Consider the following 14,423-nt stretch of genomic DNA (forward strand, 5'->3'; position numbering starts at 1 on the left):
TACTTTATATGAATAAAGTATATGGGATGTGAATTATCTCTCAAAGCTATCTTTTTAAAAGGATTACCTGTATTTCAATGGAATTCTTGAAAAGTATAGAGGCAGAGACTAAAATCAGTGGACTCCAGGGTCAGATGGAGAAGGACATGGCAACCCACTCCAGTACTCCTGCCTGGAAAATCCCATGGACGGAGGAGCCTGGTAGGCTACAGTCCATGGGGTTGCCAAGAGTCATACACGACTGAGTGACTTCACTTTCACTTTTCACTTTCATGCATTGCAGAAGGAAATGGCAACCCACTCCAGAGTTCTTGCCTGGAGAATTCCAGGGACGGGGAAGCCTGGTGGGCTGCCGTCTGTGGGGCTCACAGAATCGGACACGACTGAAGCGACTTAGCAGCAGCAGCCAGGGTTTGAGGCTAGGAGTAGAGTGTGACTATAAACAGAACATGAAAGAGATTTTGTAGTAATTGATGTTCAGTTTCCTCATTTTGGAGGTGTTCACACATACATCTATGTAAGTTAAAATTCACAACACTACAAACAAGTTAATTTTAGTTATGTTTATTCAAAATATAAAAAAAAGTTTTAATGTCAAAAAGATAAACCAGTTGAAAGAAACAAGTCTCTTCCCCATTCATCCTTTAAGTTATTGGGCAGAATGAACACCACAGGTATCTTGCCAAGGGGTGTGCCTGGGCTGCAGTGGACAAGGGGGGCATCAGAAAGCAAGCAGGTGAGACGGGCACCTCTGCTGAGCACAGGGTGGGGGAAACTGAGCAGACCGAGAAAGGCATTCACATGGGAAGATGGGGACCTAGAATGGGGGACCAAATACATCAAGGGTAACAAGAATCAGGTATCTCACTATACAATGGGAGAGAGCAAAAGGAACCGCATGGGGTCAGAAATCAAACTTTAAGTGTGAACTCATGGATTTCAACATATATGTAGACACAAATGTATAGATGTAAACATATGCATAATACACACACAAACAGCAACTTCTCACTGACAGATCCTGGTTTCTAAACACCATTCTTCACTAGAGAACCAGGACTCCTCGGAAAAATGGCTGATTCTTTGCCAAGGGTAGGGAAAGCACAAGCAGCCTGGAATATCTTATGCCAGAGAACCAGAAATTGCTCAAATAATAATGGGAACATGTCAACTTTTTGTAAAGTGTTCTCCTGTTTTAAATCTTTTAAAATGTGCTAAATGTTCTTTCCTAATTATTTTATCAAGTGTATTGCCTCTTTTTATAGCTTCAATTAAATTGGTTTTATGACTAAAAAAAAAAAAAAAAGGACATAAAAGCCATCTACAAGGAATTTCCACTGGCCAAATCTAGAAAAATCTTGAGGGTCAAAGTAATGCAAATAATAGATTTTTGCCCAATGAACAAAGTGGAAATAATGAGTGTGTATTACATGACATAAATTGAAAGCTTGATGAGAAACAAGGTAGTACTTGGAAACTACATCACACAACATTTAGTCACAAGCATGAAAGAATGGCTTTGCAGTGAGAAGATGGACAGAAACCACTTCATCAATGATCTAAGTACAGCTGTCCCTCAGCTTCCACAGTTATTAGTGCCAGCAATGCCCTCAGACATCAAAATCCACAGATGCTCAATATGACATAATGTTTGCATATTACCTGCATATAATCTACCCACATCCTCCCCGATACTGTAAATCACCTCGTTATAATACCTAATAAAATACAATGTAAATACTAGGTAAATAGTTGTAAACACAACATAAATGCTATGTAACTAGTTTCCTGTTGCAAGGCAAATTCAAGTTTTGCTATTTGGAAGCTTCTGCACATCTTTTTTCTTTTTTTCTATTTTCTATCCTTGGTTGATTGAATCTGAGAATCTGAAAACCACCAATATGGCAGGCCAACAGTAAACACTATCAGAAAAAGGGCGAACTGTAACCAGTAACTTGTGATAGGATGCAGTAAGAACACAGTATCACTTCTGCAACGGTCTGTCAAAGATTCATAACCTGATTCTCATCGTGTAGAAATATCAGACAAAACACACCATAATAGATGTTGTACAAAACTAGCCTATGATCTTCGAAAGTGTCATGGCTATAAAAGTCAAGGTTAATATGAAGACTTTTTCCAATCTGAAGCATACTAAAGACCCATGATAGCAAAAGGCGGGGAATCGGGAATTCCCTGGCAGTCCAGTGGTTAGGATTCATTACTTTCACTGCTGGGAGCCTGGGTTCAATCCCTAGTCAGGGAACTAAGATCCCACAAGTGGTGCAGTACAACCAAAAAAATAAAAGCAAGGCGTGATTCTGACTGGATCCTTTTGCTACAAAGAACATTACTGCTACAATAAGCAAACTTGAATAGAATAAACGTCCAGAATTAGGTGGTCATAATGTGTCAGTGCTAATTTCCTGATTTTAATGGTTGTATTTGAAGCTATGTAGGAGCGTGTCCTTTGAAGGAAATACACACTAAAGTACTCAGAGGTGATGGGGCATCATGTTATCAACTTACACACAAACCTGAGGAATCAGGAAGAAAACAATTCCGTGTGCTTTACTTGTAACTTCTCTATACATTTGAGACTATTCAAAATACTTAAAATTAGAAGGATATAAAAAGGATGAAAGAAAATTTCAAGACAATTCTTACCTATATGCCTGGATCAATGAAGATCAAAATGATGTCACTGAGTTATACTCATTGACTGTGTTTCTTATCACTAACAAAGAATTCACCAATAACCAAATTTGCTTCAGTGTTTCTCTTTTGCATTAGTCTATTCTTATTGATATGTTTTTAGTGACTTTTCAATTTCTTGACATAAAGGCTATCTCTTAAAGAATAATATACTAATTCAGAAATTTTCAGTAACTCTTAAAATTAACTTACTCAGAATATATTCATGAAGTATTTTTTCCTTTCTGAAAATTTTTTTCAGTAATACAATTTTCTTGTGTGAACTGGTACACTTAGACAAAGGGTTACACAATTCCTATTTAGAAAAATTTATTGAACATTATTCCTGCATCACAGTTATTGAAAGAAAAACTTAATTTTCCCTGAAGGCACCCTGTCATTTTACATGATCTATACCCTAAAACTTTTTGTATTAAAAATACAGGCTAAATATGAAATTAGTAAAGTGCAGCATATAAAATGTCATGCTGAGCAAAAACAAGTCCAAAAGAAAAGTTACCATGTATCAATAGAATAGTTCCCACAGTATTTAAGATGTTTCCTATGTAAATCATATTTGAATGCAATTTTTAGAACCATATTTAAATGTATTTTGCAATTTGTTAACTAGGCATCCACATTTTTCTTCCACCACATAATCTGTTATCTGATTAAGTTGGCAATATCTGCTAGGATCCACAAAATGCAGCAAGAAGATCACAGTTATTTCTCAAGATTCGAGAAATCTGGTCCACCTTTAGTGTAGTTTCCTGAGATTTCTGCTCCACTGAAGTCAAAACCAGGATTCTAAAAGACATGAAAAAAAAGAAAATTCAGATAAAATTAAAAGGAAAAATATAAATAAGCCAAAAAGATAATGGTAAAAAGATATAAACTGGCAACTGACAAAAAACAAAATATATTAACAAATGGCCAATAAACATGAAAAGATATCAAATCTCACTGTAATCGCCAAAATGGAACCTAAAACTATGAGATATTTTTTCAATTTTCATATTTACAAACATTTAGAAGATTGGTATGCATGTTATAATGTTCACAAGTGTATGGGCAAACATTCTTTACCATCAGTGTGTAAAGATTTTAATAATTAGCATTTTTTGAGAGCTTACTATAGGCCAGGCAGGGTTCTAAGAGGTGTGTATATATATATATACATTAAAATATTCAATTCTTATAACAGTCTTAAAGAGTAAGTACTACCTCTGGCTTCAGTCATTTTAGAGGCATTTCATTTATTCAACAAACATATATTAAGTTGCTACTGTATAGAAGACACCATGAAAGGCATGCAGAATTTAAGAGTGAACGAAATAGGCAAAGATCCCTGTTCTGGTGGACATTGTAACAGGAGGACAAATAATAAACCCTAAGCTACCTGGTGCAGAGGCCAGCCCACTTTTTTGTAAAGAGCCAAGTAGTAAATTATCAATACTTTAAGCATAGACGGCCATATAGTCTTGGTCATGGCCAAGACTTAATTCTGCTGCTATATAAAAGACACTACACAAACAAATGAGCACAGCTGTGTTCAGGTAAAACATTCCTTCAAAAGCAGGCAATGGGCTGGATTTGACTGCTGGCTATAGTTTGTCAGCCCCATGATGCAGTGTATTGAGAGTCGGTAAGTTATAGAAAAGAAAAAAGACGTAGGGTAAAGTAAGGAAAATGAGGAAATTAGAATATTTAAATAGGATCATCAAAGTATGCTTCATTGAGAAATTACTGGAAAACAGTGAAGAAATCAGGTAAACTTTGGAAGAAGAGCACTGCAGTCAAAAGGACAGAAAAGGAATGGTCAGGCATGTTTGATAAAAGGCAAAAATGCCAGCATGGCTAGAGCAGAATGAATGAGGGGGCAGCAATAAGACAGGAGATCAGAGACGTCATGGAGGACCAGATCAGTCTGGGCCTTGTAAAGGACTTTGTTTTTCACTTGAGTGAGAGTTCTGAGAAGTAATACTGTCTGATTTGCATTTTAAAAGGACTGCTCTAGTTGCTATTTTCAGAAGACTGAAGCTTGGCAAGGGTAGAAGTAAAAAGAACAATTAAAAGGTCATTAAGGAGCACTTTCCTGGTGGTACACTGGATAAAAATCTGCCTGCCAATGCAGGGTTCACAAGTTCAATCCCTGGTCTGGGAAGATTCCACATGCCAAGAAGCAGTTGAGGCCATGTTCTAGAGCCAGGAAGCCGCAGCTATTGAGCCCATGGGCCACAACTACTGAAGCCTACACACTCTAGGGCCTTCGAGTCACAACTAATGAGGTCTTGTGCTGCAACAACTGAAGCCCGTGCATCTAGAGCCTGCGCTCTGCAACAAGAGAAGCCACCGCAATGAGAAGCTAGAGCATCGCAACTAGAGAGTAGCCCCTGCTTTCTGAAACTAAAGAAAGCTCCTGTGCAGCAATGAAGACCCAGTTCAAGCTAAAAAAAACCAGGATCGGGGGAAGGTCATTAGACTAACCTAAGCAAGACTTTAGTGGTGGTCCAGGTGAGTGGTAGTAGAATGGTGGTGATGAGTACTCAAATTCTAAACATATCTAGAAGGCCGTGACAGTAAGGTTTCCTGACAAGCAGGGTGTGACAGAAAGAGAGGAATGGAGGATGATTTCCCATTTCTTCCATCTGAACAACCAGTTTCCATCAGGTGAGATGAGAAGGCCAGAGGTATAACAAATGTGGGAGGGAAATTAGGGAGTTCACTTGGATGTGCTGAGTTGGATGTGTCTATTAAACAGCCAAGATGTTACTTAAACAGCTGGATACGCAGTTCCAACATTGTGTAAAAAGTTTAGGCTAGAGACATACATTTGGGAATCATCATCATTTATATAGAAATTATCTATCAAAACTTTAACAGTGCTTTGATCCAATAATTCTTCTAGATAGCTATCTTAAAGGAAAATCTGAGTATTTTCAGAGGTGAAAGCACAAACTTTGTTTGAAATAGACACAGAGAAATCTAAATCTCATCAAAGAGGAACAGCTAAGTAAAAACAATACACTCAAGCTAGGAAACACTCTAAAGCAATTAAAAGGAACAAATTTTATCCACATGTACTAGTAGGGAAAGAGACCTAAGACATTATTAAATGAAAAAGCAACATGACGATACATACTGTGTGATCCTCCACTTATGTTAAAAAAACAAAACAATAAATTCAATGTATTGAGATGAGAATGAGACAGAGATACAGAATGGGAGATACTAAAGGGCCTTTCACTTTTTTACATGATATGTGTACTGAGAGAATTTTTATCAGTTTATTCATAAACTACTAATGCAAACTAAATAAAGGTGATGCAGATAAATTCCTCTGGGGCAGCAGGGGTGGGATGGTGAAGGTTAAATCCCTACATAGAAAGGCCAGTCAGCTTTCTAACCATTAAACTGAAAAAATTTGTCTGAAAAATGTTAGCAATTTTTTAAAATGACGTTTGAGTTTTGATTTCAAGTAATAATCATTCCATGAGTTTAAGATGTTTAACCACACATATTCATCAATCGATCTGACTTACTTCTTTCTGGAATCTCTCTAATGTAAGTTTTCTCTGCATTTGGTCTTGCACCCAAGGGTCAGCTGCATAATCAGATTCTAGAAGAGAAGTCCAACAATTTGCTGCATCTCTCTTTGTCTTTGTAAGAACAATACGGACCATTTTTCTATCCTCTAAACAAACAAAAAAAAATCACAAAGAAATCAAAGTTCATCATTAATTTATATTTTCAGAAACCTAATTAGGAAATGTTGACATACAATGGTTTTCAATACATTCCTTTTACTATAGCTTACAAAGTTGCAAATCTACAGCAGGGGGAAACATACTAATTTCCAAGACAAAATTAACTTTTAAAGAGATTCTAAGAAACGTAATAGATTACCCTTACCCAGAGTCCATGTCCCTTCATCGGCTATTGTAGAGTCAAAGAGTTTGCCCTGAAAAATAAACATATGAGGTACTAAAAATAAAAAAATTCCATTAATTTTCATAAAGTTTTCATGGTTTAAGACTTCCCTTATTTCCTATCTAATCTACATATAATTACTTAATTTGTTTAGAGTAGGGACAACAAATTTTCTACCATTTTAACACATTGCTAGGTGGCCAACCCTAAGTTCCTGCCTAGCAAGTGAAACAGAACCTAGTTTACACTATGGACTATATACTACAGTAAAGAACACAGAGCGCTCTACAAAAAGATCAGGGTTCCTTAATTTTCAGAAGATGAAGAAATACTACTGATTGGTCAAATGTGATGTTAACATCTGAAGTGTGGTAACTTTACCAATTATAATAAACTACAAAAAGAGCTCTCCTGCAGATATTAAGGAAAAATGATATCTTAATATAAACTTAAAAAAAAAACCGTTCAATCTCTTTGTAAGGCAATTTAGCATTAAAAGAAAAAAAAATTAAAGCACACACATCCGTATATACGTGTGATGTCAGATGAGTTGTAACTGATTTTTCAGAAACTCTTGTTTTAAGAAAGAACTAAATAAAATGTAAGTTTAAAAGGGATTGCACCTGCTCAAATCCAATTTGATTTGTTGCTACTTACCAAATTTTAGCTTTAGGAAATGAAATTAACATGTGACATTAAAAAAAGAAAACAGTCTTTTCATATGTCAATAAGGGGGAGATTGGGGAGTGAATACTACTTGTATAAATGTACCTAAAATCCTAGAGACAGAGTTTTTGCCAAATTCCCTAGGTTACTGCAATTATTAAAGTAAATTTGAAATGTAATTTGAAATCACCATTCAGTAAATTATGAATAGCACAACTATTCAGAAAGGTCATCAAGAGCCAAGCTGACATAAATCAGTGTCTTTCACATAAATCTTCCTATTTTGAGACACACAAAACACTTTCATATTAAGATAATAACAGCAACATGTAGTGTAAGCTTATTACATATTAGTTACTACCTACTCCAAGCTCTTCATTCATAGATACCATGCTACGTTTAAAACAATCCTACGAGAAAGGTACTATAATTATCCCACTTTGGGGATGAAGGCTTAGACAATGAATAATCTCTTGCCCAAGGTTACAAAACTGGGAAAACGGCAAAGCCAGGTATACTCCCAAGCAGTCTCCTTTCACCATTACACAACACTGCCATCAAATATCTTGGGCTTCTAATCTGAGAAAGAATTCTAACTTCAAGTTAATTGAATTTAACTACAAATTTTAACAAGAAAGGGGTCCCAGACCCAAAGGGTACTGATGAGAATAAAAGGGATATCCATTACTTTCTTCACAACTTCTTGACCACCGGCTTAAACACTCCACAAACTTACAGAATTTTTCCAATTTTAGATGAGAAAATAAATCAACGGACATCACCTCCGAATCCTCAACCCAACATCTTTATTTTCGTTTTTCATTTCCTATAACCTCCTATATATTTATTGATTTAATTATGCCTCCCTGAGTAAGGATACAGAATCTGGCTCGTTCACCGCGGTCCTCCCAGCACCAAGATCAGTGCCTGGAGGTACAGATATCAAAAATATTTGTTTTCCTTCAACGATCTAGTTAGGCAGTTCTCAGTGAAGACCCGCAGAGGAGTTTCATTTGGCTTGCAAACAAAGCAAGGTAAACGGGCTACTCATTCCAACCTCAAACAACGAACGGCCCTGAGGTCAGGGGCTCCGACCAGACCAAAATCAGGGCAGTCTTATTCATCCTTCGGCCAGCCAGAGAGGCCCAAGGGCCTTCCAGCAATCTTTCCACGGAAACCATGAACTTGAGGACTCGGGAATTTGGGGAGGCCGGGAAGAAACTGAGCACAAGCCCCGACCTAGCCGCTACCTTGAGGATCTCGCGGCCACCCACGGCCAGCGCCACATGCCGGCTCTGCAGGCCGCACTGGATATCCTGGGCGCGAGTGCCTGGCGGCACCTGAACTTCAATGAACACCTCCTCCAAGGTCTGGTACCACTGGCCCCACGGCGTTCCGCACGGAACCACCCCACTGCGCTCCTCAAACGGGGCTGACATACTCCAGTCGCCTCCCGGCCGCGGTGGCACCGAGCAAGCGGAGTTCACGCCCGGAATCCCCGCCTCCGGCCACACCCCGGCTGTCTCCGCTCCGGTCACTGCACATGCGCAGAAATGTAACCTGCGGTCTGCTTATCTGCGCGTTTCCCTTTCAGTTGGCCATTGAGGACGCTGGCAGGACCCAGGTTTAAGGAACTGAAATCCAGAAAAGTTCGCATCCAAGGAACGATGGAAGAGGGGTGGACCCAGAGAAGTTAGAATTCACTACACTGCCACCAATATGACGTCAAAAGCGACGGAAAACTCTCTAGTGCGAACTGCGCTTGCGCAAACGCGGCTAGTGCGTAGTTACAATTGAGTAACGCCAGTACTGATTGGGCCAGTGAGGAAAGAGCGGACAGTAGTAGCCTCCTATTGGATGGTGACCTAAACAAGCCACGTAATTGAACGCAGCGAGAGCCGAGGAGCATGCTCTTTGGCCTTTGGCGTTCCGATTGGCTGACGTCGGTGGGCGGGGGTTAAGCGGGGCGATTTGAATTTGAAGCCAACAGGCCTAAACAACCCGCAGGATAGTAGCCGCAGACCAGTAGAGACCTTCGGTTTTGTGGAGCTGGTCGTCAGCATGTCCTTCCCTAAGGCGCCCCTGAAACGATTCAATGACCCTTCTGGTGCGTACGGGGAAAAGTGCTGGGGGACAGGATATGCTCTCACGCCCCTTGTCCTTCTTGGGTTCCCTTCATCAAATAAGAGGCGATTTTTACGGCTGGGATGGGGCTCATTAAATTGATCCATTTTCCTGAAACACATGCTAAGCTTTTACTCCTTGCCAAGCACTATTCAGGTTGAGCATATAACAGTGAGCGAAGCAAAGTCTCTGCTCGGTGGAGTTTAATTTAGTTGGAGAATGCAGCCAATATACAATTAGTGCTGTGGAGAAGCTAAAGCCAAGGGAAGGGGATAGGAATTAGGAAGCATTGGTAGCTGTTGATCAAGTCCGTAGTCCTCACTTGTATGTATGTGTGTGTATATACACATACATATATTTTACTGTTGCTTTTGGTGTGGACTTGTGAATTTCTTTTGAATGTCCCATTCAGGCATAAAAGAAGAAAGATTGGTAAAGGCAGTTTATAGGTATAAAATTATGGCAGTAGCACTTACTGAAAACACTATAGATGAAGTAAAGGGAGCAATTCCCCCAAATCCGTAATATTCATTATTTTATCCATAAAAGAATGGAGACTTATATTTGCTCACTGTTATACAACCGAACTGGCAGAACAGGGGCCTGAAACCAGGCCTGCATGAATCCATCCTGTGTTCCTGAGCAGTTAGGGATGCTAACTGTATTCAGGGACTGTGCTAAGGTCTTCCCTACTGGGTCTGGTTTATTCTTTCCAACAGCCAGGTGAGGCAAGAAGAATTGTTTTCATTTTACAGATGAGGAAACTAAGGGGGTTCTAACTACTGAGCAGTCTGCAAGTGACAGGGCTTAACATCACAGCTCGTGATTTATCCATTATAATGTATACTTTTTAAGTCTTTCATTACATCTTAATTTCTGTCAGCTAACATACAAACTGAAATGAGCATCACTCTGCTCACAAAGGAAGGCCAGTGAAGAATTGGATCAACACAAGCTTATTTTTTAACTAAAGACTTAAGGACCATATAATTTCTCAGACATTCAAAGAACTACTCTAAGTTCTGTCATTGTGTCCTTTTGGGAGGTTTGTTTATTCTGTAATAGATTGAACTGGTTTTGACAATTACATAAAACTTCAGGCTTACAGCTTTATTAATAATAAGTGATCATTTATTTGATGCTTAGTGTGTGTATGAGGCACTGTAGTGATTTCTTATGTTACTGCAGTAATCCAAACAACCAAAGTGTGAGGTAGATACTATTTTTTTATCCCTGTTTCATGAATGAAGAACAGTCTCAAATAAAAATAGCTTTCCAAGGGTCTTAAAGTTAGACTGGAAAAGGAGAGAGTATGATGTTCCTATCCATCATCTTCTCCCTTTGACTATAAAGTACCTGGCCCATACTATTGTCTATTGATTGGCAGACAAATCTGGATTTGAACCCTAATCTAGCTGATTATTATACGAAACTCTTTTCCCAATCCTACATCCCCAGTGACTTTCTGTTTTTTCTGCCACACTACCAAACTCTACCCTGACCTAAATACTGAGGGTAGGGACGTGATTGAGACTGTCCCTAACTTCAAGCAGTTTTGTCTAAGGTGGGAGATGGATAAGTACATTAGTATAGGCCATTACAAAACTGCGAGAAGTTCTGTGATAGGAATAGTACATGCAAGCTGCTATGGAATGGAGAGTTCTAGCTTGATGTGGGCATTTGGAGAAAATGTAAGAGGTGACATCCAGACTGAGATCTAAAGTAATTGAGCCAGATCTCAAGTCAGCTTTGCATAAGTACATGGAAATTCCTTTGATTTGAGACTCTAGTTACATGAGGTTATACAGCATAAATTGCTGGAACATAGAAATACAGTCTCATGTAGTTTGTACCTTGGGTAACATGGCTTTATAGATTTTCTGATGTATTGATATTAGACACAGATGGATCATCACTAAATCTTTATTCCAAGCTAAATCTTCAGGGCTAGACATTTTTAGTAGCATCATTTCTAAAATCTCAGTGACTCTCTTTGAGTAGATTTGATTCCAAGTATTTTATTTCTTAATTCAGTTCTTACTAATAGCTGTGTTGCTTGTTCTGACATGTTCATTTCAAGACTGGACATGCCCATCCCAAGATTGTCTTTGTTGTTTTGCTAAGTTGTCTGTGTTCCCTTGACCCAGCTGAAATAAAGATCATTTGGGAAGATTACGATACTGTTCTTCACAGACAGGCCTACTTTATAATATCAGATGTGCTAATTTTACATTTAAAACAAAGCATTTTTTAAAAAATGTATGAGTATAATTGATTTACAATGTTGTGTTAGTCTCTGGTGTACAGCATAGAGATTCAATTATACATACATTCATAGGTTTTCAGATTCTTTTCCTACATAGATTATTACAGAATATTGAGTAGAGTTTCCTGTGCTATATAGTAGGTCTTTGTTGGGTATCTGTTTTACATATAGTAGTATGTGTATGTTAATCCCAAACTTCTAATTTATCCCTCCTTTCCACATTTCCCCTTTGGTACATGTTTGTTTTTGAAATCTGTTTCTGTTTTGTGAATATGTTAAGTTTATGTCATTTTTTTAATTAGAAAAGAAGAAATTTATTAATGGTATTTTTACATTTATGTTACTTTACTATTACTTTTTTAAATTGAAGTATAGTTGATTTACAATATTGTGTTAGTTTTATGTGTACAGAAAAGTGACTCAATTATTTTTTTTCTGGATTATTTTCTATTATAGGTTATTATAAGATAGTGAATATAATTCCCTGTGCTGTACAGTAAATCCTTGTTGTTTATCTGTTGTATGTCTAGTGGTTTGTATGTATTAGTCCCATACTTATAATTTATCCCTCTCCCTCCTACCCTTTTGTAATCATGTTTTTTTTTTTATGTCTGTGAATCTGTTTCTGCTTTGCATATGGATTCATTTGTATTAATTTTTAGATTCCACATATAAATGATATCATATGATGTTTGTAAAACATGTTAACATGTTAAGTCACATCAAATGAGATTTTAATGTTTTATTTTTCTTCTAGGATGTGCACCATCCCCAGGTGCTTATGATGTTAAAACTTCAGAAGTATTGAAAGGACCAGTATCCTTTCAGAAGTCACAAAGATTTAAAAAGCAAAAAGGTAATGGATCCCAAAATAGAATAATGGTTATATGATCTTGTAAATTTTGAAGTTAAGGATAACATTATTTAAGTTTAAAGATGTTATAACATTTCTAAAATTGTGAAGCTACAACTATATTTAAGTTTTTTTAATTGATAGATTTACAAAAGGGTCAACTTCTGAATAACACTTTCATCATTACACTGTCATATAACCAGAAAAGTTAAGTAAGACATTCACACAGACATGTAGTTTTCCTTTTGGTGATTACATTAATCCTATCTTGGAGAATATTAGAGGAAATATTAGGAAAATCAAGAAAGTGTTAAAATATGTAAAGAAGTGTGGCATTTGTGCAACTAATTACTTGAAAATGTACAATCAAGAAAAGAATAATTTTATATTGCTTCACTAATAGTTGCTATAGGGAATTTGGGAATGGGTATTTTGTCTGTGCTTCAAACGTGTAAGCACCAAACATGATCTGTACAATTCATTTTACAGCAGAATCACAGCAAAATCTTAACGTTGACAAAGATACTACCTTGCCTGTTTCAGCAAGAAAAGTCAAGACTTCAGGATTAAAGGTGAGGTGACCTTATAGTCTAGCTGGTTTATCAACTGTATCCTAAAAACATTTCTGAAAGGTATTGTATTTGACTAGAATGAGTTCAGTTTGTAAATTAAGGTAATCAAAAAGTCTGTAAATAAGTAAAACATTATCATTGGAACTCTAGTAAGTTTTACCTATCAGCCTATGTCATTACCAAATATACTGTGTTTAAATGTATCCTTAGTTCAGAATTACAAAGTGGTCTCCACTTCTCAGTCATTTCTATAGATAGATAAGCTTTATAATACCAGTGAACCCTTAAAAATTATGTAATGCTTTGATTTTTTTGAGTTATCATCATTTGACTTTACAAAGTAAGGGAAGGGTAAATATTGATGAAGGAAAAGAAAAAACCATTCTAATGTCTACAACGGGTTTGCCACTCAGAAACTGTCACGGAGTGGCAGAAGATTAATCCTTAATATCTTTATGTTAGGACTTGTGCAGGAGTGTACTATTACTGTTTCCGTTAGTTCATAAAGCAAGTTGTACTTTCTTAAGGAGTTGTACAACTTGATGTTTTAATGTGAAAAAGATTCAGAGTTGGGAAAGAGTTCCCAAGCTCTTTGGTTAGAAAATCAAAGCTCTAAGTTAAGCTTATTCTTGTTCATTCATTTAGCAGTTACCTAAATCTCTTATTCTATTAACAAAAAAAAAAAAAAACCTGTGGTTGTCCAGTATGAAAGTGATAAGCCACATGTAGCTACTCAGCACTTGAAAAATTGGATTTTTATCATTAATTTTAATTAATGTGTCATTAAAAACTGATACTCAGTTCACTTGTTGTAATTCTTAAGTGTTTTTGGAATAACTTGGATATGTGAATCTACTTTTTCATCTCTGTGTTTTGTGAAGTCTAAATATAGTTAGATATTAGAAATATCAACAGAATCAAGTATCAGTTTCTAACTACACAATTAATTAAAATTAAATAATAATAAAATTAGCCACCACTAAAGACCCTGCATGCCACGACTAAGACTTGGCACAGCCAAATAAAGTAAATATTTTTAAAATAAATAAATATAGTTAGATATTTCTATTGAAAATTTAGCAGTTGAATTGAGATGTACTATCAGTTTAAAATGGGCTTTCCTAGTGGCTCAGTGGTAAAGAATCCACCTGCCAATGCAGGAGACACGGATTTGATGCCTGGATCGGGAAGATCCCCTGGAGAAGGAAATGCAACCCACTCCAGTATTCTTTCCTGAGAAATCCCATGGACAGAGGAGCCTGGCGGGCTACAGTTCATGGAATCACAAAAGACTACTTAAGGGCACTACTTAGCCCCT

At 37.2% G+C, this 14,423-nt stretch overlaps 2 protein-coding genes across 4 annotated transcripts in view; one reads left to right on the forward strand and one right to left on the reverse strand.

Annotated features, from left to right (window-relative positions):
* Positions 1–1,240: 1,240 nt before the first annotated feature.
* Positions 1,241–9,025, reverse strand: NUDCD2 (NudC domain containing 2). Of its 2 annotated transcripts, none has more exons than XM_043913489.1 (4): positions 8,541–9,025; positions 6,607–6,655; positions 6,237–6,313; positions 1,241–3,501 (listed from the first exon to the last, which is right to left on the reverse strand). In XM_043913489.1, exons 1-4 carry the CDS (start codon positions 8,727–8,729, stop codon positions 3,418–3,420), a joined length of 399 nt encoding a protein of 132 aa, XP_043769424.1. In that variant the 5' UTR covers positions 8,730–9,025; the 3' UTR covers positions 1,241–3,417. The 2 variants fall into 2 exon arrangements, with proteins under 2 accessions (XP_043769424.1, XP_043769423.1); XM_043913488.1 differs by having other exon boundaries at positions 6,237–6,388; positions 8,541–9,019.
* A 217-nt stretch (positions 9,026–9,242) lies between these two features.
* The window catches only part of HMMR (hyaluronan mediated motility receptor), a 38,553-nt gene continuing 33,372 nt past the window's right edge, over positions 9,243–14,423 (forward strand). The window contains exons 1-3 of one of the 2 annotated variants that reach the window (XM_043913484.1): positions 9,243–9,397; positions 12,438–12,536; positions 13,023–13,105. In XM_043913484.1, the coding sequence (XP_043769419.1) occupies positions 9,352–9,397; positions 12,438–12,536; positions 13,023–13,105 (228 nt within the window). In that variant the 5' untranslated portion in view covers positions 9,243–9,351. The remainder of the gene's footprint in view (positions 9,398–12,437; positions 12,537–13,022; positions 13,106–14,423) is intronic. The other variant, XM_043913485.1, reaches the window with a different exon arrangement.

This window comes from Cervus elaphus, chromosome 9 (assembly GCF_910594005.1).
Source record: "Cervus elaphus chromosome 9, mCerEla1.1, whole genome shotgun sequence".
NCBI lineage: Eukaryota > Metazoa > Chordata > Mammalia > Artiodactyla > Cervidae > Cervus > Cervus elaphus.